Raw genomic sequence first — 26,006 nt, 5'->3', positions numbered from 1 at the left:
GTGTTAGCTGTGTCACCTACATACATGTACAGTATATATCCCCTCACACATAACCCTCAGTATTAGCCGTGTCACCTACATACATGTACAGTATATATCCCCTCACACATAACCCTCAGTATTAGCCGTGTCACCTACATACATGTACAGTATATATCCCCTCACACATAACCTCAGTATTAGCCGTGTCACCTACATACATGTACAGTATATATCCCCTCACACATAACCCTCAGTATTAGCTGTGTCACCTACATACATGTACAGTATATATCCCCTCACACATAACCCTCAGTATTAGCCGTGTCACCTACATACATGTACAGTATATATCCCCTCACACATAACCCTCAGTATTAGCCGTGTCACCTACATACATGTACAGTATATATCCCCTCACACATAACCCTCAGTATTAGCTGTGTCACCTACATACATGTACAGTATATATCCCCTCACACATAACACTCAGTATTAGCTGTGTCACCTACATACATGTACAGTATATATCCCCTCACACATAACCCTCAGTATTAGCTGTGTCACCTACATACATGTACAGTATATATCCCCTCACACATAACCCTCAGTATTAGCCGTGTCACCTACATACATGTACAGTATATATCCCCTCACACATAACCCTCAGTATTAGCTGTGTCACCTACATACATGTACAGTATATATCCCCTCACACATAACCCTCAGTATTAGCTGTGTCACCTACATACATGTACAGTATATATCCCCTCACACATAACCCTCAGTATTAGCTGTGTCACCTACATACATGTACAGTATATATCCCCTCACACATAACCCTCAGTATTAGCCGTGTCACCTACATACATGTACAGTATATATCCCCTCACACATAACCCTCAGTATTAGCTGTGTCACCTACATACAGTATATATCCCCTCACACATAACCCTCAGTATTAGCTGTGTCACCTACATACATGTACAGTATATATCCCCTCACACATAACCCTCAGTGTCACCTACATACATGTACAGTATATATCCCCTCACACATAACCCTCAGTATTAGCTGTGTCACCTACATACATGTACAGTATATATCCCCTCACACATAACCCTCAGTATTAGCTGTGTCACCTACATACATGTACAGTATATATCCCCTCACACATAACCCTCAGTATTAGCTGTGTCACCTACATACATGTACAGTATATATCCCCTCACACATATCACTCAGTATTTGCTGTGTCACCTACATACATGTACAGTATATATCCCCTCACACATAACCCTCAGTATTAGCTGCCTACATACATATACAGTATATATCCCCTCACACATAACCTCAGTATTAGCCGTGTCACCTACATACATGTACAGTATATATCCCCTCACACATAACCCTCAGTATTAGCTGTGTCACCTACATACATGTACAGTATATATCCCCTCACACATAACCCTCAGTATTAGCCGTGTCACCTACATACATGTACAGTATATATCCCCTCACACATAACCCTCAGTATTAGCTGTGTCACCTACATACATGTACAGTATATATCCCCTCACACATAACCCTCAGTATTAGCTGTGTCACCTACATACAGTATATATCCCCTCACACATAACCCTCAGTATTAGCTGCCTATATATATGTACAGTATATATCCCCTCACACATAACCCTCAGTATTAGCTGTGTCACCTACATACATGTACAGTATATATCCCCTCACACATAACACTCAGTATTAGCTGTGTCACCTACATACATGTACAGTATATATCCCCTCACACATAACCCTCAGTATTAGCTGTGTCACCTACATACATGTACAGTATATATCCCCTCACACATAACCCTCAGTATTAGCTGTGTCACCTACATACATGTACAGTATATATCCCCTCACACATAACCCTCAGTATTAGCCGTGTCACTTACATACATGTACAGTATATATCCCCTCACACATAACCCTCAGTATTAGCCGTGTCACCTACATACATGTACAGTATATATCCCCTCACACATAACCCTCAGTATTAGCTGTGTCACCTACATACAGTATATATCCCCTCACACATAACCCTCAGTATTAGCTGTGTCACCTACATACAGTATATATCCCCTCACACATAACCCTCAGTATTAGCTGTGTCACCTACATACATGTACAGTATATATCCCCTCACACATAACCCTCAGTATTAGCCGTGTCACCTACATACATGTACAGTATATATCCCCTCACACATAACCCTCAGTATTAGCCGTGTCACCTACATACATGTACAGTATATATCCCCTCACACATAACCCTCAGTATTAGCCGTGTCACCTACATACATGTACAGTATATATCCCCTCACACATAACCCTCAGTATTAGCCGTGTCACCTACATACAGTATATATCCCCTCACACATAACCCTCAGTATTAGCTGTGTCACCTACATACAGTATATATCCCCTCACACAGAACCCTCAGTATTAGCCGTGTCACCTACATACATGTACAGTATATATCCCCTCACACATATCACTCAGTATTTGCTGTGTCACCTACATACATGTACAGTATATATCCCCTCACACATAACCCTCAGTATTAGCTGCCTACATACATATACAGTATATATCCCCTCACACATAACCTCAGTATTAGCCGTGTCACCTACATACATGTACAGTATATATCCCCTCACACATAACCCTCAGTATTAGCTGTGTCACCTACATACATGTACAGTATATATCCCCTCACACATAACCCTCAGTATTAGCTGTGTCACCTACATACATGTACAGTATATATCCCCTCACACATAACCCTCAGTATTAGCTGTGTCACCTACATACATGTACAGTATATATCCCCTCACACATATCACTCAGTATTTGCTGTGTCACCTACATACATGTACAGTATATATCCCCTCACACATAACCCTCAGTATTAGCTGCCTACATACATATACAGTATATATCCCCTCACACATAACCTCAGTATTAGCCGTGTCACCTACATACATGTACAGTATATATCCCCTCACACATAACCCTCAGTATTAGCTGTGTCACCTACATACATGTACAGTATATATCCCCTCACACATAACCCTCAGTATTAGCCGTGTCACCTACATACATGTACAGTATATATCCCCTCACACATAACCCTCAGTATTAGCTGTGTCACCTACATACATGTACAGTATATATCCCCTCACACATAACCCTCAGTATTAGCCGTGTCACCTACATACATGTACAGTATATATCCCCTCACACATAACCCTCAGTATTAGCTGTGTCACCTACATACATGTACAGTATATATCCCCTCACACATAACCCTCAGTATTAGCTGTGTCACCTACATACAGTATATATCCCCTCACACATAACCCTCAGTATTAGCTGCCTATATATATGTACAGTATATATCCCCTCACACATAACCCTCAGTATTAGCTGTGTCACCTACATACATGTACAGTATATATCCCCTCACACATAACACTCAGTATTAGCTGTGTCACCTACATACATGTACAGTATATATCCCCTCACACATAACCCTCAGTATTAGCTGTGTCACCTACATACATGTACAGTATATATCCCCTCACACATAACCCTCAGTATTAGCTGTGTCACCTACATACATGTACAGTATATATCCCCTCACACATATCACTCAGTATTTGCTGTGTCACCTACATACATGTACAGTATATATCCCCTCACACATAACCCTCAGTATTAGCTGCCTACATACATATACAGTATATATCCCCTCACACATAACCTCAGTATTAGCCGTGTCACCTACATACATGTACAGTATATATCCCCTCACACATAACCCTCAGTATTAGCTGTGTCACCTACATACATGTACAGTATATATCCCCTCACACATAACCCTCAGTATTAGCCGTGTCACCTACATACATGTACAGTATATATCCCCTCACACATAACCCTCAGTATTAGCTGTGTCACCTACATACATGTACAGTATATATCCCCTCACACATAACCCTCAGTATTAGCTGTGTCACCTACATACAGTATATATCCCCTCACACATAACCCTCAGTATTAGCTGCCTATATATATGTACAGTATATATCCCCTCACACATAACCCTCAGTATTAGCTGTGTCACCTACATACATGTACAGTATATATCCCCTCACACATAACACTCAGTATTAGCTGTGTCACCTACATACATGTACAGTATATATCCCCTCACACATAACCCTCAGTATTAGCTGTGTCACCTACATACATGTACAGTATATATCCCCTCACACATAACCCTCAGTATTAGCTGTGTCACCTACATACATGTACAGTATATATCCCCTCACACATAACCCTCAGTATTAGCCGTGTCACTTACATACATGTACAGTATATATCCCCTCACACATAACCCTCAGTATTAGCCGTGTCACCTACATACATGTACAGTATATATCCCCTCACACATAACCCTCAGTATTAGCTGTGTCACCTACATACAGTATATATCCCCTCACACATAACCCTCAGTATTAGCTGTGTCACCTACATACAGTATATATCCCCTCACACATAACCCTCAGTATTAGCTGTGTCACCTACATACATGTACAGTATATATCCCCTCACACATAACCCTCAGTATTAGCCGTGTCACCTACATACATGTACAGTATATATCCCCTCACACATAACCCTCAGTATTAGCCGTGTCACCTACATACATGTACAGTATATATCCCCTCACACATAACCCTCAGTATTAGCCGTGTCACCTACATACATGTACAGTATATATCCCCTCACACATAACCCTCAGTATTAGCCGTGTCACCTACATACAGTATATATCCCCTCACACATAACCCTCAGTATTAGCTGTGTCACCTACATACAGTATATATCCCCTCACACAGAACCCTCAGTATTAGCCGTGTCACCTACATACATGTACAGTATATATCCCCTCACACATAACCCTCAGTATTAGCTGTGTCACCTACATACAGTATATATCCCCTCACACATAACCCTCAGTATTAGCTGTGTCACCTACATACATGTACAGTATATATCCCCTCACACACAACCCTCAGTATTAGCTGTGTCACCTACATACATGTACAGTATATATCCCCTCACACATAACCCTCAGTATTAGCTGTGTCACCTACATACATGTACAGTATATATCCCCTCACACATAACCCTCAGTATTAGCTGTGTCACCTACATACATGTACAGTATATATCCCCTCACACATAACCCTCAGTATTAGCTGTGTCACCTACATATATGTACAGTATATATCCCCTCACATAACCCTCAGTATTAGCCGTGTCACCTACATACATGTACAGTATATATCCCCTCACACATAACCCTCAGTATTAGCCGTGTCACCTACATACATGTACAGTATATATCCCCTCACACATAACCCTCAGTATTAGCTGTGTCACCTACATACATGTACAGTGTATATCCCCTCACACATTATACATAACCCTCAGTATTAGCTGTGTCACCTACATACAGTATATATCCCCTCACACATAACCCTCAGTATTAGCTGTGTCACCTACATACAGTATATATCCCCTCACACATAACCCTCAGTATTAGCTGCCTATATACATGTACAGTATATATCCTCTCACACATAACCCTCAGTATTAGCTGTGTCACCTACATACATGTACAGTATATATCCCCTCACACATAACCCTCAGTATTAGCCGTGTCACCTACATACATGTACAGTATATATCCCCTCACACATAACCCTCAGTATTAGCTGTGTCACCTCCATACATGTACAGTATATATCCCCTCACACATAACCCTCAGTATTAGCCGTGTCACCTACATACATGTACAGTATATATCCTCTCACACATAACCCTCAGTATTAGCTGTGTCACCTACATACATGTACAGTATATATCCCCTCACACATAACCCTCAGTATTAGCTGTGTCACCTCCATACATGTACAGTATATATCCCCTCACACATAACCCTCAGTATTAGCTGTGTCACCTACATACATGTACAGTATATATCCCCTCACACATAACCTCAGTATTAGCTGTGTCACCTACATACATGTACAGTATATAACCCCTCACACATAACCCTCAGTATTAGCTGTGTCACCTACATACATGTACAGTATATATCCCCTCACACATAACCCTCAGTATTAGCTGTGTCACCTACATACATGTACAGTATATATCCCCTCACACATAACCCTCAGTATTAGCTGTGTCACCTACATACATGTACAGTATATATCCCCTCACACATAACCCTCAGTATTAGCTGTGTCACCTACATACATGTACAGTATGTATCCCCTCACACATAACCGTCAGTATTAGCTGTGTCACCTACATACATGTACAGTATATATCCCCTCACACATAACCCTCAGTATTAGCTGTGTCACCTACATACATGTACAGTATATATCCCCTCACACATAACCCTCAGTATTAGCCGTGTCACCTACATACATGTACAGTATATATCCCCTCACACATAACCCTCAGTATTAGCTGTGTCACCTACATACATGTACAGTATATATCCCCTCACACATAACCCTCAGTATTAGCCGTGTCACCTACATACATGTACAGTATATATCCCCTCACACATAACACTCAGTATTAGCTGTGTCACCTACATACATATACAGTATATATCCCCTCACACATAACCCTCAGTATTAGCTGTGTCACCTACATACATATACAGTATATATCCCCTCACACATAACCCTCAGTATTAGCTGTGTCACCTCCATACAGTATATATCCCCTCACACATAACCCTCAGTATTAGCTGTGTCACCTACATACATGTACAGTATATATCGCCTCACACATAACCCTCAGTATTAGCTGTGTCACCTCCATACATGTACAGTATATATCCCCTCACACATAACCTCAGTATTAGCCGTGTCACCTACATACATGTACAGTATATATCCCCTCACACATAACCCTCAGTATTAGCCGTGTCACCTACATACATGTACAGTATATATCCCCTCACACATAACCCTCAGTATTAGCTGTGTCACCTACATACATGTACAGTATATATCCCCTCACACATAACCCTCAGTATTAGCTGTGTCACCTACATACATGTACAGTATATATCCCCTCACACATAACCCTCAGTATTAGCTGTGTCACCTACATACATGTACAGTATATATCCCCTCACACATAACCCTCAGTATTAGCTGTGTCACCTACATACATGTACAGTATATATCCCCTCACACATAACCCTCAGTATTAGCTGTGTCACCTACATACATGTACAGTATATATCCCCTCACACATAACCTCAGTATTAGCTGTGTCACCTACATACATGTACAGTATATATCCCCTCACACATAACCCTCAGTATTAGCTGTGTCACCTACATACATGTACAGTATATATCCCCTCACACATAACCTCAGTATTAGCTGTGTCACCTACATACATGTACAGTATATATCCCCTCACACATAACCCTCAGTATTAGCTGTGTCACCTACATACATGTACAGTATATATCCCCTCACACATAACCCTCAGTATTAGCTGTGTCACCTACATACATGTACAGTATATATCCCCTCACACATAACCCTCAGTATTAGCCGTGTCACCTACATACATGTACAGTATATATCCCCTCACACATAACCCTCAGTATTAGCCGTGTCACCTACATACATGTACAGTATATATCCCCACATACATAACCCTCAGTATTACTGAAGGTCTCCTCTAGTAACACACACACCTCAGTATTACTTAGGGTCCCTCTAGTAACACACACACACCTCAGTATTACTTAGGGTCCCTCTAGTAACACACACACACACCTCAGTATTACTTAGGGTCCCTCTAGTAACATTCCTTTACATGTACAGTATATATCCCCTCACACATAACCCTCAGTATTAGCTGTGTCACCTACATACATGTACAGTATATATCCCCTCACACATAACCCTCAGTATTAGCTGTGTCACCTACATACATGTACAGTATATATCCCCTCACACATAACCCTCAGTATTAGCTGTGTCACCTACATACATGTACAGTATATATCCCCTCACACATAACCCTCAGTATTAGCTGTGTCACCTACATACATGTACAGTTTATATCCTCTCACACATAACCCTCAGTATTAGCCGTGTCGCCTACATACATGTACAGTATATATCCCCTCACACATAACCCTCAGTATTAGCCGTGTCACCTACATACAGTATATATTCCCTCACACATAACCCTCAGTATTAGCTGTGTCACCTACATACATGTACAGTATATATCCCCTCACACATAACCCTCAGTATTAGCTGTGTCACCTACATACATGTACAGTATATATCCCCTCACACATAACCCTCAGTATTAGCCGTGTCACCTACATACATGTACAGTATATATCCCCTCACACATAACCCTCAGTATTAGCCGTGTCACCTACATACAGTATATATCCCCTCACACATAACCCTCAGTATTAGCTGTGTCACCTACATACATGTACAGTATATATCCCCTCACACATAACCCTCAGTATTAGCTGTGTCACCTACATACAGTATATATCCCCTCACACATAACCCTCAGTATTAGCCTTCACCTACATACATGTACAGTATATATCCCCTCACACATAACCCTCAGTATTAGCCGTGTCACCTACATACATGTACAGTATATATCCCCTCACACATAACCCTCAGTATTAGCTGTGTCACCTACATACATGTACAGTATATATCCCCTCACACATTACCCTCAGTATTAGCTGTGTCACCTACATACATGTACAGTATATATCCCCTCACACATTACACATAACCCTCAGTATTAGCTGTGTCACCTACATACATGTACAGTATATATCCCCTCACACATAACCCTCAGTATTAGCCGTGTCACCTACATACAGTATATATCCCCTCACACATAACCCTCAGTATTAGCTGTGTCACCTACATACATGTACAGTATATATCCCCTCACACATAACCCTCAGTATTAGCCGTGTCACCTACATACATGTACAGTATATATCCCCTCACACATAACCCTCAGTATTAGCTGTGTCACCTACATACATGTACAGTATATATCCCCTCACACATAACCCTCAGTATTAGCCGTGTCACCTACATACATGTACAGTATATATCCCCTCACACATAACCCTCAGTATTAGCTGTGTCACCTACATACATGTACAGTATATATCCCCTCACACATAACCCTCAGTATTAGCTGTGTCACCTACATACATGTACAGTATATATCCCCTCACACATAACCCTCAGTATTAGCCGTGTCACCTACATACATGTACAGTATATATCCCCTCACACATAGCCCTCAGTATTAGCTGTGTCACCTACATACATGTACAGTATATATCCCCTCACACATAACCCTCAGTATTAGCTGTGTCACCTACATACATGTACAGTATATATCCCCTCACACATAACCCTCAGTATTAGCTGTGTCACCTACATACATGTACAGTATATATCCCCTCACACATAACCCTCAGTATTAGCTGTGTCACCTACATACATGTACAGTATATATCCCCTCACACATAACCCTCAGTATTAGCCGTGTCACCTACATACATGTACAGTATATATCCCCTCACACATAACCCTCAGTATTAGCTGTGTCACCTACATACATGTACAGTATATATCCCCTCACACATAACACTCAGTATTAGCTGTGTCACCTACATACATGTACAGTATATATCCTCTCACACATAACCCTCAGTATTAGCTGTGTCACCTACATACATGTACAGTATATATCCCCTCACACATAACCCTCAGTATTAGCTGTGTCACCTACATACATGTACAGTATATATCCCCTCACACATAACCCTCAGTATTAGCTGTGTCACCTACATACATGTACAGTATATATCCCCTCACACATAGCCCTCAGTATTAGCTGTGTCACCTACATACATGTACAGTATATATCCCCTCACACATAACCCTCAGTATTAGCTGTGTCACCTACATACATGTACAGTATATATCCCCTCACACATAACCCTCAGTATTAGCTGTGTCACCTACATACATGTACAGTATATATCCCCTCACACATAACCCTCAGTATTAGCTGTGTCACCTACATACATGTACAGTATATATCCCCTCACACATAACCCTCAGTATTAGCTGTGTCACCTACATACATGTACAGTATGTATCCCCTCACACATAACCGTCAGTATTAGCTGTGTCACCTACATACAGTATATATCCCCTCACACATTACACATAACCCTCAGTATTAGCTGTGTCACCTACATACATGTACAGTATATATCCCCTCACACATAACACTCAGTATTAGCTGTGTCACCTACATACATGTACAGTATATATCACCTCACACATAACCCTCAGTATTAGCTGTGTCACCTACATACATGTACAGTATATATCCCCTCACACATAACCCTCAGTATTAGCCGTGTCACCTACATACATGTACAGTATATATCCCCTCACACATAACCCTCAGTATTAGCTGTCTCACCTACATACATGTACAGTATATATCCCCTCACACATAACCCTCAGTATTAGCTGTGTCACCTACATACATGTACAGTATATATCACCTCACACATAACCCTCAGTATTAGCTGTGTCACCTACATACATGTACAGTATATATCCCCTCACACATAACCTCAGTATTAGCCGTGTCACCTACATACATGTACAGTATATATCCCCTCACACATAACCTCAGTATTAGCCGTGTCACCTACATACATGTACAGTATATATCCCCTCACACATAACCCTCAGTATTAGCTGTGTCACCTACATACATGTACAGTATATATCCCCTCACACATAACCCTCAGTATTAGCTGTGTCACCTACATACATGTACAGTATATATCCCCTCACACATAACCCTCAGTATTAGCCGTGTCACCTACATACATGTACAGTATATATCCCCTCACACATAACCTCAGTATTAGCTGTGTCACCTACATACATGTACAGTATATATCCCCTCACACATAACCCTCAGTATTAGCTGTGTCACCTACATACATGTACAGTATATATCCCCTCACACATAACCCTCAGTATTAGCTGTGTCACCTACATACATGTACAGTATATATCCCCTCACACATAACCCTCAGTATTAGCCGTGTCACCTACATACATGTACAGTATATATCCCCTCACACATAACCCTCAGTATTAGCTGTGTCACCTACATACATGTACAGTATATATCCCCTCACACATAACCCTCAGTATTAGCTGTGTCACCTACATACATGTACAGTATATATCCCCTCACACATAACCCTCAGTATTAGCTGTGTCACCTACATACATGTACAGTGTATATCCCCTCACACATAACCCTCAGTATTAGCTGTGTCACCTACATACAGTATATATCCCCTCACACATAACCCTCAGTATTAGCTGCCTATATACATGTACAGTATATATCCCCTCACACATAACCCTCAGTATTAGCTGTGTCACCTACATACATGTACAGTATATATCCCCTCACACATAACCCTCAGTATTAGCTGTGTCACCTACATACATGTACAGTATATATCCCCTCACACACAACCCTCAGTATTAGCCTTCACCTACATACATGTACAGTATATATCCCCTCACACATAACCCTCAGTATTAGCTGTGTCACCTACATACATGTACAGTATATATCCCCTCACACATAACACTCAGTATTAGCTGTGTCACCTACATACATGTACAGTATATATCCCCTCACACATAACACTCAGTATTAGCTGGGTCACCTACATAAATGTACAGTATATATCTCCTCACACATAACCCTCAGTATTAGCTGTGTCACCTACATATATGTACAGTATATATCCCCTCACACATAACCCTCAGTATTAGCCGTGTCACCTACATACATGTACAGTATATATATATCCCCTCACACATAACCCTCAGTATTAGCCGTGTCACCTACATACATGTACAGTATATATCCCCTCACACATAACCCTCAGTATTAGCTGTGTCACCTACATACATGTACAGTATATATCCCCTCACACATAACCCTCAGTATTAGCCGTGTCACCTACATACATGTACAGTATATATCCCCTCACACATAACCCTCAGTATTAGCTGTGTCACCTACATACATGTACAGTATATATCCCCTCACACATAACCCTCAGTATTAGCTGTGTCACCTACATACATGTACAGTATATATCCCCTCACACATAACCCTCAGTATTAGCTGTGTAACCTACATATATGTACAGTATATATCACCTCACACATAACACTCAGTATTAGCCGTGTCACCTACATACATGTACAGTATATATCCCCTCACACATAACCCTCAGTATTAGCCGTGTCACCTACATACAGTATATATCCCCTCACACATAACCCTCAGTATTAGCCGTGTCACCTACATACATGTACAGTATATATCCCCTCACACATAACCCTCAGTATTAGCTGTGTCACCTACATACATGTACAGTATATATCCCCTCACACATAACCCTCAGTATTAGCCGTGTCACCTACATACATGTACAGTATATATCCCCTCACACATAGCCCTCAGTATTAGCTGTGTCACCTACATACATGTACAGTATATATCCCCTCACACATAACCCTCAGTATTAGCCGTGTCACCTACATACATGTACAGTATATATCCCCTCACACATAACCCTCAGTATTAGCTGTGTCACCTACATACATGTACAGTATATATCCCCTCACACATAACCCTCAGTATTAGCTGTGTCACCTACATACATGTACAGTATATATCCCCTCACACATAACCCTCAGTATTAGCCGTGTCACCTACATACATGTACAGTATATATCCCCTCACACATAACCCTCAGTATTAGCTGTGTCACCTACATACATGTACAGTATATATCCCCTCACACATAACCCTCAGTATTAGCTGTGTCACCTACATACATGTACAGTATATATCCCCTCACACATAACCCTCAGTATTAGCCGTGTCACCTACATACATGTACAGTATATATCCCCTCACACATAACCTCAGTATTAGCCGTGTCACCTACATACATGTACAGTATATATCCCCTCACACATAACCCTCAGTATTAGCTGTGTCACCTATATACATGTACAGTATATATCCCCTCACACATAACCCTCAGTATTAGCTGTGTCACCTACATACATGTACAGTATATATCCCCTCACACATAACCCTCAGTATTAGCTGTGTCACCTACATACATGTACAGTATATATCTCCTCACACATAACCCTCAGTATTAGCTGTGTCACCTACATACATGTACAGTATATATCCCCTCACACATAACCCTCAGTATTAGCTGTGTCACCTACATTCATGTACAGTATATATCCCCTCACACATAACCCTCAGTATTAGCTGTGTCACCTACATACATGTACAGTATATATCCCCTCACACATAACCCTCAGTATTAGCCGTGTCACCTACATACATGTACAGTATATATCCCCTCACACATAACCCTCAGTATTAGCCGTGTCACCTACATACATGTACAGTATATATCCCCTCACACATAACCCTCAGTATTAGCTGTGTCACCTACATACATGTACAGTATATATCCCCTCACACATAACCCTCAGTATTAGCTGTGTCACCTACATACATGTACAGTATATATCTCCTCACACATAACCCTCAGTATTAGCTGTGTCACCTACATACATGTACAGTATATATCCCCTCACACATAACCCTCAGTATTAGCTGTGTCACCTACATACATGTACAGTGTATATCCCCTCACACATAAAATCAGTATTAGCCGTGTCACCTACATACATGTACAGTATATATCCCCTCACACATAACCCTCAGTATTAGCTGTGTCACCTACATACATGTACAGTATATATCCTCTCACACATAACCCTCAGTATTAGCCGTGTCACCTACATACATGTACAGTATATATCCCCTCACACATAACCCTCAGTATTAGCCGTGTCACCTACATACATGTACAGTATATATCCCCTCACACATAACCCTCAGTATTAGCCGTGTCACCTACATACATGTACAGTATATATCCCCTCACACATAACCCTCAGTATTAGCCGTGTCACCTACATACATGTACAGTATATATCCCCTCACACATAACCCTCAGTATTAGCTGTGTCACCTACATACATGTACAGTATATATCCCCTCACACATAACCCTCAGTATTAGCCGTGTCACCTACATACATGTACAGTATATATCCCCTCACACATAACCCTCAGTATTAGCCGTGTCACCTACATACATGTACAGTATATATCCCCTCACACATAACCCTCAGTATTAGCTGTGTCACCTCCATACATGTACAGTATATATCCCCTCACACATAACCCTCAGTATTACTGAAGGTCTCCTCTAGTAACACACACACACCTCAGTATTACTGAAGGTCTCCTCTAGTAACACACACACCTCAGTATTACTTAGGGTCCCTCTAGTAACACACACACACCTCAGTATTACTGATGGTCCCTCTAGTAACACACACACACCTCAGTATTACTTAGGGTCCCTCTAGTAACATTCCTTTACATGTTTTGTAGTCATGCACAATGTGTACTTATGTCATTCATCTTTCCAGCAGCTTCTGAGTGTGCAGGACTGTACGGTGGGAGGATGACTGAGGAACGTCTCTTTGCTGTCCGTAATGCAACAAGTGAGGCAATTGATCACTTACACAAGAGCCTTGAATGTTGCCCTGACCCTCAAAGCACCATAGAGGATCCCCCAGGACTGAAGGTAGGTGATGCACATTCTAGAGCTCCTTTACAGCATAATATCTTTCCTATGACATGGAGAGTCCACAACGTTATTCCAATTACTAATGGGATCTTCAACTCCTGGCCAGCAGGAGAAGGCAAAGAGCACCCCAGCAAATCTGTTAAAGGGGCACTAAACCCAAATGTTTTCTTTCATGATTCAGATAGAGCATACAATTTAAGCAACTTTCTAATTTACTCCTATGATCAATTTTTTTTCATTCTCTTGCTATCTTTATTTGAGAAAGAAGGCATCTAAGCTAAGGAGCCAGCCAATTTTGGGTTTAGAGCCATGGACAGCACTTGTTTATTGGTGCTGTCCAATCAGTATGTAACACCCAGGTTGTGAACCAAAAATGGGCCGGCTTCTAAACTTACATTTTTGCTTTTCAAATAAAGATAGCAAGAGAATGCAGAAAAAATGATAATAGGAGTAAATTAGAAAGTTGCTTAAAATTGCATGCTCTATCTGAATCATGATAGAAAAAAAATTGGGTTCAGTGTCCCTTTAAGGGCTCCATTTATCAATCATTTTTTTTGGAATTCTCCTTTCTGTTCTCCTATCAGTTCTCCACAGCTCTCCTTAGGAGAGGAGCACATGTGTGCCCATATTTATCATAAAAAAGTTGTTTTTTCTCCATGGGAGAGCTGAGGAGAGCTGAGGAGAACTAATGATAAATTTCGGATTAGTATCTTCTCCTTATTTATCACTAAAAATAAGCAACTATTCTCCATGTCAATCATATATAAACCAATAGAAATCTTTATACAGCCTCCTTTCATATAAGAAAATAGATCTACATTTTCATTGTTTTTGTTCTTAAATTTTAGCGCTTTTTTATATCTTATTTTTATGCCCCAATAGATATAATTTTTGTGCTCTGTTATATTTTATTTTGTTGCTACATTATATTTATTTTTTTTACTCCATCAAAAATTATTATTGTGCTTTGTTATAGATAATTTTTGCACCTTGTAGAGCCCTTTTTTTGTGTGTAACTGCTTCTACAACTGGTAGAGAATAGATTTCTAATGCTGTTCTCCACTTTAGCTATGGAGAACTTTAAGGTAGGAACTTGCATGAGAACTTTCAGTCCTCCACAGGAGAATATAAATGATAAATTTGTAACTAGGAGAATTATGAGGAGAACTATATGAAATATGAAGACTAAAAATATCTAATTTAACTCTTTTTTTTGGAGAACATGTTCTCCAAGGAGAGTTAGAACAGAGTAGGAGAATTTTACAGTCGAACTTGCCCAATTTTAGGAGTATTTTTGAATGATAAATAGGAGAATTATTTCTCATGAGAACTTTTAGGAGAAAATATAGGAGAATTGGAATAATAAATAGAGCCCTAAATGTAACTTCCCTTACCCATAAATCCCAGTCATTCTTTTTGCCTCTGTCAATGGAGGTTGTGCGAAGTTTGTGTCTGAAGAATTTAATCCTTTTATGGGTACTTTTCCCTGCAAGCAAGGATTGGGGTCTAGCTGTTTCCATGTCAATCTCTTGAGTAAGAGTATAGGTGGCTTTTAGCAGTTAAAAGGCGGAGAAGAAGTCTTTACTTTACTTTTAACACGTTGCTACCCCTTTGCAGAAAGCCAGAGTTAGTTACTCTGTTCTTTCTTTTCCTACAGGTCTATGACAGGGAGTGAAGTGCCTGCCACACTTAAGGATCAGCATCTATCATGCAGTTGGATCTAAGGTAAGTGCTTTTGCCTTCTAGGTACAGAAGGACAGCAGCACTTAGGAGGCTTAATCCTCTTTTCAGATCCTTCATTTGGGACTTATTACTCCTTATCAATTAAGGAGTCATATTAAGGACATGGCACTTGGGTATTTTTTATTAGTATGAGTAAGGTCAGTTCATATGAGGAGTTTCACTTGGCTAGGGGAGTTTAGGGGTTAACAGTAAAGGAGTTCTTTATTGGTTACCTCCCATTTAATTAGGCTTCTAAGTTAGAGGCCTACATTTTTATTTGACATTATTGGGCTACCTGATTAGCATATATTCAGTTTAACGGTCTTAATACCTTAATCGTTTTTTAAACTGCAGTTTTCGCGCTCTTTTTAGAGCGGTGTAAATTTATGTGTTGCGGTTTTTCTGATACCCGATCACAATAAGACCACAGTTTCACTTTTGCAGAGCGGTTATAGAGCAAGTGCAGCCGTCTTTGACTCTGCTTGGACATTTACTGAATCGACTTATGTTAATCAGCTCACCGGATCCCCAGAGGAGGAAATCACTTCTAGAGAGTTTCTCTTTCTAGTGGGACATTTCCATCTAAGGGGAGGAGAGTCCACGGCTTCATTCATTACTTTTGGGAATTAAGAACCTAGCCACCAGGAGGAGACAGATACCCCAGCCAAAGGCTTAAATAACTCCCCCACTCCCCTCATCCCCCAGTCATTCTTTGCGTTTCGTCACAGGAGGCAGTCTCTTATGGAGGGTAGTACTCTTTGGAATGGGGCTGCAGTTTTAAGTAGTCCTGTCAGCCTCTGTGAGAGCCTGCGTGAAAGTTATAGTCCGGAGATGTAGTGAGAGTCTTTCTGCGAAACCATCCAGACTCAGATTAACAGCTCCATCAGCAATCAGAGTTGACGAGTTTCACTGCCTGCTTTCTTCACTCAAGTCCATGTCAGGGGCGATGCTACTACCTGTCACACTTGTTCCTGTTCCACTGCGTAGATTCTGGTTAGATAGTTTCATTTTATTACATAATGATAACACAGAAGACAGGGTCACAGTGTGGCGCCTTTTATCTTTATAGAATGAAGGGTTAATGTTCCTGGTAAGGGGATTATTGAACAGGGGGGGGGGGGTTATACATGATATTGTTTATTGTGTCATTGCTGCGTTATGTGCGCAATGAGGCTCTGGCAACGTGTGGAACTTGAGGTGGAGTTTTTGCATGGCCAGTTTTGGCGCGTTTTCTCCTTAGTGTAGGCATGGTCCTGCGAGGCATCCCATGTGACCGGGTGTGTCTGCTCCATTTCCTCTGTTGATTGGCGGTGCAGGAGACAAAACGGTTTCTGTAGTCCGGGTCATAGGAGGTGGTTAGTGCCCCGGCCATTGGAGTATAAAGGTGCCTTTTTATTGAGCTAGTCTAGTCGAATTAAAAGGGCAAGCTATGGAGGACTCTGACTCATTAGAGGGTACTCCCTCTTTAACCACAGACCTTCCTGTTTCCTGTTAAGATGGCTAATATCATTAAGAACGAATGGGAGCGATTAGGTTCTTCCTTTTCCCCTTCTTCCTTTAAGAAACTGTTCCCCGTTCCTGACTACTGACTACTGACTGTCCCTAAGGTGGATGGTGCTATCTCCACGTTTGCGAAGCGGACCACTATTCCTCTTGAGGATAGTTCGTCTTTTAAAGAGCCCATGGATAAGAAGTTGGAAAACATGCTAAGGAAGATGTTTCAACACAGGGTTTTTTAAACCGACTGCGGCTGTAGCCGCGGTTGCCAGAGCAGCGTCATATTGGTGTGAATCCCAGTGCGATATGGTCGAGAGCGAGACTTCCATCGACGAGATACAGGAGAAGATTAAGGCGTTGAAGGTTGCCAACTCTTTTATTTGCAATGCCAATATGCAAATTATTCACTTAAATGCTAAGGTTTCAGGTTTTTCCGTTTTTAGCTCGCAGGGCTCTGTGGCTAAAATTCTGGTCGGCGGACATGACTTCTAAGTCGAGGCTATTGTCTCTGCCGTTTCAAGGAAAGATTCTGTTTGGTCCAGGCTTGGATTCGATCATATCCATGGTTACTGGAGGCAAGGGAGCTTTCCTACCGCAGGATAAGAAGGCAAAGCCTAAAGGAGCGACTTTTCGTTCCTTTCGGGGGGACAAGGCACAGCGCCATCAGGCCGCCGCGAAAGCGGATCAATCCAAGGGTACTTGGAAACCTGCTCAGTCTTGGAACAAGTCCAACCAGCACAAGAACCCCACCCAGACAAAATCGGCATGAAGGGGCGGCCCCCGACCGATCTCCGGGCCATGTAGGGGGCAGATTGTCTCTCTTCTCCGAAAGCCTGGTTGCAGGACGTTCAGGACCCATGGGTTCTGGAGGTTGTCGCCCAGGGTTACAGGTTAGGGTTCAGGTCTCATCCGCCCAGGGGCAGATTCCTCCTGTCAAACCTGTCTTCAAGACCGGAAAAGAGAATAGCCTTTCTAGAATGTGTGAGGCATCTCTCCTCTTTTGGCGTTATCGTACCAGTACCCCCAGCTCTTCACCCCGAAGTGTTTGCGGAGGTTTGTCTCAGATGGGAAACACCGGAGATAGATCTCATGGCGTCCAGACTCAATTGCAAGCTTCCCTGATACGGGTCGAGGTCGAGAGTTCCCCAGGCAGAGCTGATAGATGCCTTAGAGGTGCGCTGGGGGTACAGCCTAGGTTACATTTTTCCTACGTTATCACTTCTACCTTGAGTAGTGGCCCGCATCAAGCAGGAGCGAGCTTAGGCCATTCTGATTGCTCCTTCCTGGCCGCGTAGGACGTGGTTTGCGGACCTGGTGGGGATGTCATCCTCTCCGCCATGGAAGTTACCCTGTCGCAGGAATCTGCTGGTACAGGGTCCCTTTCAACATCAAAATCTTGATTCTCTGAGACTGGCGATTGAACGCTTAGTCTTGGCCAAGAGAGGTTTTTCTGAAAGTGTGATTGATACTCTAATTCAAGCAAGAAAGTCAGTCACTCGTCTCATCTACCTTAAGTTGTGGAGGACTTACTTGACCTTGTGTGAGAAGCTCGGATATCCTTGGCACAAGGTGAAGGTATCCAGGATTTTGTCCTTTCTCCAAGACGGTTTGGAGAAGGGTCTTGCCGCCACTTCTTTAAAGTGACAGATTTCCGCATTGTCAGTATTGTTGCACAGGAGACTCGCTGAGCTCCCTCACATTCAATCATTTGTTCAGGCTCTGTCTAGAATCAGGCCTGTCTTTAGGCAGTCTGCTCCCCCATGAAGCTTAAACTTGGTCCTTAAGGTATTGCAGAGGGTTCCGTTTGAGCCTATGCATTCTATCTACATTAATATTCTGTCTTGGAATGTTCTCTTCCTGTTGGCCATTGCATCGACACGCAGAGTATCTGAACTGGCTGCCTTGCAATTTGAGACTCCTTATCTGGTCTTTCATGCGGATAAGGCTGTTCTTCGCACTGGCTTGGGGTTTCTTCCAAAGGTGGTATCTGACTGTAACATCAGTCAGGAAATAGTTGTTCCTTCTTTGTGTCCTAACCCTTCTTCTTCTAAGGAGAGGTTACTTCACAATTTAGATGTGGTTCGTGACTTGAAGTTTTATTTTCAGGCTACTAAGGATTTCAGGCAGTCTACATCTCTTTTTGTGGTGTATTCAGGGAAGCGCAGGGGGCAAAGAGCCTCTGCTACTTTCTTTTGGTTGAGGAGCTTGATTCGCTTAGCCTATGAGACAGTGGGATATGAGCCTCCTCAGAGGATTACGGCTCATTCAACTAGAGCTGTGTCTTCTTCTTGGGCCTTCAAGAATGAGGCCTCTATGGAGCAGATTTGTATGGCGGCTACATGATCCTCCTTACACACTTTTACAAGTTTTACAAATTTGACGTTTTTGCTTCTGCGGAAGCCGTTTTTGGGAGGTTTTGCAGGCTGTGGTGCCGTGAACCTGTGGACTCTCCTCCCCTTAGATGGAAAACATAAATTATTGCTTACCTGATAATTTCATTTCCATCATGGTGAGGAGAGTCCACGGCTCCCGCCCGTATCTCCGGTGGGCGGACCTAAATTTAATTTGTATTCTGGCACCATTTATACCCTGATATTTCTCCTACTGTTCCTCAGCAGAATGACTGGGGGATGAGGGGAGTGGGGGAGGTATTTAAGCCTTTGGCTGTGGTGTCTTTGCCTCCTCCTGGTGGCCAGGTTCCTAATTCCTAAAAGTAATGAATGAAGCCGTGGACTCTCCTCCCCACGATGGAAATGAAATGATCAGGAAAGCATCATTTATGTTTTTATTTTTAATGACACGATGAGTTCACGGATCATCTTAATTACTAATGGGATATTCACCTCCTGGACAGCAGGAGGCAGCAAAGAGCACCACAGCAAAGCTGTTAAATAGCTCCTCCCTTCCCTCCTACTCCAGTCATTCTCTTTGCCTACATTAACAGCAAGGAGGTGTTAGAAAAGATTCTTCAATTCTTCAATCAAGAGTTTATTATTTTTAAAGTAGTGCAAGATTCTGCTGCTTTGTTCTAGGTTGTAGCCGTAGTCCATATCAGTCTCTTCAGTAGAGCAGTGATGGCCTTAGAGCAATGGGAACTTGAGGGACATAATTCTCACTGCATCTCCCATATATTGATGCTGCTCTGCCTCTGGAAAACCTGAGAGTTTCTAACTCAGGACTTTCTCTTCATTCACAGGTCCATTAGAGGGATAGGACCTCTCAAACCTAGAATCTGCCTTGCTGCCAGGCAGCATATGAGGTAAGTGCTGACTTTTTTTCTGGGGGAAGAAAATTGAAGGTCTCAGAAATAAAGGAGGGCACTTTATTTATTTTGTACATGGGACAAACCTCATTATTACTCTCATAGTCTCCCCTTAGGCATAGGGGACATTTGGACACCGTTGCAGCAGGCACTGGGGCTTAAAGAAATTGGAGTCTCAGAAAAAAAGGAGGGCACTTTATTTACTTTGTACATGGGACAAGCCTCATTATTACTCTCATAGTCTCCCCTTAGGGATGGGCGTAGAGTAATTACGCGCCCTTTTTTCTTTGCTTCAGGGTAACTTGTTTCTACGCATGCGCATATCATTGCTGCGCATATTCTCCTAGAGAAACTTACTGCGTAGCTACTCTGGAGATCGTCTGTGCAAAGAATCAGTTTCACTCGATTCCTGCTCAGAGGACTTAGGCACCTCAGCAGAAGTGCTGCTGTGGTGTAGGGGTTTTTATACGTTCATTTTACGTTCATTTTTAAGCCTATTAATACTAATAACACTTTTTCACAGTAAAAAAGTTAGTTATATTATTTAAAGAGACAGTAACGTTTTTAGGTTTTTCTGCATTTCTAATAAAAATGTATCTTTGGATGATTAAATTGTTTCAGTTTAATGTTAGAAATGGACCTAGTCTTACAAAGTGTCACTTGCTCAATATGATTTAATACTAATGTGGAACCACCAAATCCCTTTCTGTTCCTCATGTATTGAGAGAACTTTAAGCTACAGGGCTACAGGGATACACTTTGTTCTGAGCCAACATTTTATAATGAAGATGCTGTTCAGGAATCTAATGACAATGCTAAATATATTACGCAGCTTTGTTCTCAAACGTCCCAGAGTTTACCGCCCTTACATGCAGTGCCCTGCGCTTCCTCTCAAACTCCCGCTGCAGTTATTTTAAGGGACATCACCTCTCTCATGTCTTCTACAATCTCAGATGCGTTGTCTGCTTTTCCAATGTTGCAGGGAAAGCGTAAGAGGAAAATCAGATATTCCGTAAGCAAGGTTTCTGACGCAGTTGTTACTATTTCGGAGGCCCCCTCCCAGAAGCCTGAGGAGGAGGATACCGTAGTAGCATCTGAAGATGAAATTTCAGATTCTGTCAGTGTAATCCCTCTTGCTGATACTGAAGTTGTGTCTTTCAGGTTTAAGCTAGAACACCTCTGTCTGTTACTTAAGGAGATTTTAGCTACTTGGATGAAAGCGACTCCACGGTCGTTGTTGTTCCTAAGAAGTCCAGTAAGCGGAACAAATATTTTGTGGTTCCTTCCATGTTTCCGGTACCAGACCGAGCTTCTGAGATCATTGCTAAGGAGTGGAAGAGACCGGGTAAACCTTTTTCTCCATCTTTAATATAAAAAAAAGTTTCCCATAGCCGACGTTAAGGGGGCTTGGCAAATAGTCCCCAAGGTGGAAGGAGCCTTTTCCTTCTTAGCTAAGAGAACTACTATTCCCATAGAGGATAGTTTCTCTTTCAAAGGTCCTATGGACAAGAAATTAGAGGGGTTACTCAAAAAGATGTATGTACACCAGGGCTTACAATGACAGCCAGCTGTGTGCATTGCTACTGTCTCTAATGTGGCGGCATATTGGTTTGATGCGTTGTCTGATGCTGTAAGGACAGAAACATCCCTGGATGAAATCCAGGATAGGATAAAGCTATTAAATTAGCTAATTCCTTGTAATGCTGAACAGCACTTCTGAATCCAATTGCCTTAATTTAAGTAACTGGAATTATTAAAATGAAGGATAAGTATTTCCTAAGTACACAATAATATGTGTATGTTACACCTTGATAATATTAACACTATGAGGAAGTATTAACTTCAGTAGCAAGGTGTTTTTATATTGTCTCCCAGCAGGGGAGAATATAACATGAACTCTTATAGAGAGTAAGGTATTAATATGATAGTAGTTCAGGAATGTATCGAAAATCAACAGTTCCAAATAACAGAATTCAGAGTAGAAAAGTCTTATGCGAGGATAACTTGACAGTTATAATAAACGGAGTTCCGTGATGAATGTAAACACAGTCTTCAATATACGCATATATTAGAAAATGTACAATTCTCAAGTTAAAGTTCACAGTGGCTGAAGAACTTCAGATACAATAATCGTTACCTTGAGTCCGGTAAGTAATTCTAGCTCCTTAGTGCAGAGCGCGGTGGAGATGCTGATCCGCTCTGTCTCCGTTAAGCTGAGCTTCCGTTGGCGTGTGACGTCAGAGGTATGGCAGCGGCTGAATACCGCGGCGTCACAGATCTAGCTGGAGGAGAATCAAATAGTAAGTATAGCCTTAGGCAGTACACACAGTGGATGCAAGTTGAAGACAGAGGTTTTTGAATCAGAGTCTTGTAAAATAACACGATGGTGCACACACACTGGAACCAGGTATTATTAGCTGAGAGAAGGCTTGCGTATAGAACACTGAAAATGTCCCAATGTAGAAAGTGACAGAAAGAATGAACAAGCACGGAATAGTTGATCTGTAAATTTCAAAGTATGAAGCAATGCACAGGCTTCAGGAGCTTAGGTAGAAGTATCCAACTTAGAGCAGTTAAACAAAATACTAAGCACAGAATGATAGGTGTGCAGGTGTTTTGTAAGGGGCGTATTCAGATGATTGGTGCAAGAATCCTTAAAGTTGTATGCACAAGGAAAATAACCTGACATTCCTTTATTACGGCTGCTTCCCTTCACGTTATGAAACTGGGAGCAAGGATTTCAGGTTTCTCTATTCTAGCTCGCAGAGCCTTAGGGTTAAAACCTTGGCCTGCGAATGTGTCCTCTAAGTCTAAGCTTTTAGCAATTCCTTACAAGGGGAAGACCTTGTTTGGACCTGGCTTGTTGGAAATTATCTCTTATATCACGGGAAGTAAAGGTCTTCTCCCTCAGGATAAGAGAAACAAACAAAAAGGATGACAGAGTATTTCTTTTACAAGATACGATGAGTCCACGGATTTCATCCTTACTTCTGGGATATCGCCTCCTGGTCAGCAGGAGGAGGCAAAGAGCACCACAGCAGAGCTGTAAATATAGCTCCAACCTTCCCTCCCACTCCATTCATTCTCTTTGCCTGTGTTAGTGATAGGAAGAGGTAAAGTGAGGTGTTAGTTTAGATTCTTCAATCAAGAGTTTTTTATTTTTTAAATGGTGCCAAAGTATACTATTTTACTATAGGGCAGCCTCTGGAGTATAGCCGATTAGGCTATGGGAACTTGTGGAGTTTTACCCTCACTACGCCTCCCATATTGGTGCTGCCTGTATATGGATGGTCTTAGAGAATTTTACATAAGACTCTTCTGGCTTCACATGACCTCAGGAGGAAGAGTGGACCTCTTGACACTGTGAATTTCTCATGCTGTTCCTCAGCATGGAGGTAAGTGCAGTCTCTTTATTTCTGGGGCTCTGCAGCATATCTCAGAACTGACTATACTGTGCCTTTTCTATTAGGGGTTATGGACTCTGGTAAGGGTCTCCCTGGGCAAGTATGTAGGTTCTCATTATTTAGAGAAGATAAGGGATGAAAACCGACATATTGCTTAATTTTTCCAGACAGTCTGGCATTTTAGAACTTTAGCCTAGAAGCGCTGGGATGTTTGTTATAGTACTCAGATGGGGGTAGTGCTGGATGTGGAACTATTGTTTTTATAAGATTCCGGTACATGGCGGTGCTTTAATTATTTTGCCGAGTTCCGTGTTGTTTCGAGCACTTCTCCGCGCAGTTACGTCTCTGTTGAGTTCCGGTTAGCAGTGTTCTCTTTCAGCTCCTAAGTCCGCTTGTTACGATATCTTGCAAGCGATCTTAGGCACACTGTTCTGAAGGGATGGTGTTGGTCAAGTGGAGGCAGGTAGGAGCCGCAGCGGAGCTGTGGCAAGGTGACTGTGTTTTTCTTTCATGTAATTAGCAAGAGTCCATGAGCTAGTGACGTATGGGATATACATTCCTACCAGGAGGGGCAAAGTTTCCCAAACCTCAAAATGCCTATAAATACACCCCTCACCACACCCACAATTCAGTTTTACAAACTTTGCCTCCGATGGAGGTGGTGAAGTAAGTTTGTGCTAGATTCTACGTTGATATGCGCTCCGCAGCAAGTTGGAGCCCGGTTTTCCTCTCAGCGTGCAGTGAATGTCAGAGGGATGTGAGGAGAGTATTGCCTATTTGAATGCAGTGATCTCCTTCTAAGGGGTCTATTTCATAGGTTCTCTGTTATCGGTCGTAGAGATTCATCTCTTACCTCCCTTTTCAGATCGACGATATACTCTTATATATACCATTACCTCTGCTGATTCTCGTTTCAGTACTGGTTTGGCTATCTGCTATATGTAGATGAGTGTCCTGGGGTAAGTAAGTCTTATTTTCTGTGACACTCCTAGCTATGGTTGGGCACTTTGTTTATAAAGTTCTAAATATATGTATTCAAACATTTATTTGCCTTGACTCAGAATGTTCAACTTTCCTTATTTTTCAGACAGTCAGTTTCATATTTGGGATAATGCATTTTAATTTAACATTTTTTAC

At 41.7% G+C, this 26,006-nt stretch overlaps 1 protein-coding gene across 4 annotated transcripts in view; it reads left to right on the top strand.

Annotated features, from left to right (window-relative positions):
* The window catches only part of TTF2 (transcription termination factor 2), a 534,153-nt gene that overhangs the window by 92,882 nt on the left and 415,265 nt on the right, over nucleotides 1–26,006 (top strand). For 3 of the 4 annotated variants that reach the window (XM_053705754.1, XM_053705751.1, XM_053705752.1), the window contains one exon: nucleotides 14,824–14,981. In XM_053705754.1, coding sequence (XP_053561729.1) covers nucleotides 14,824–14,981 — 158 coding nt within the window. The remainder of the gene's footprint in view (nucleotides 1–14,823; nucleotides 14,982–26,006) is intronic. The other variant, XM_053705753.1, reaches the window with a different exon arrangement.

This window comes from Bombina bombina, chromosome 3 (assembly GCF_027579735.1).
Source record: "Bombina bombina isolate aBomBom1 chromosome 3, aBomBom1.pri, whole genome shotgun sequence".
In the NCBI taxonomy this organism is placed as follows: Eukaryota; Metazoa; Chordata; class Amphibia; order Anura; family Bombinatoridae; genus Bombina; species Bombina bombina.
This window is presented reverse-complemented; position numbering and strand designations above follow the sequence as displayed.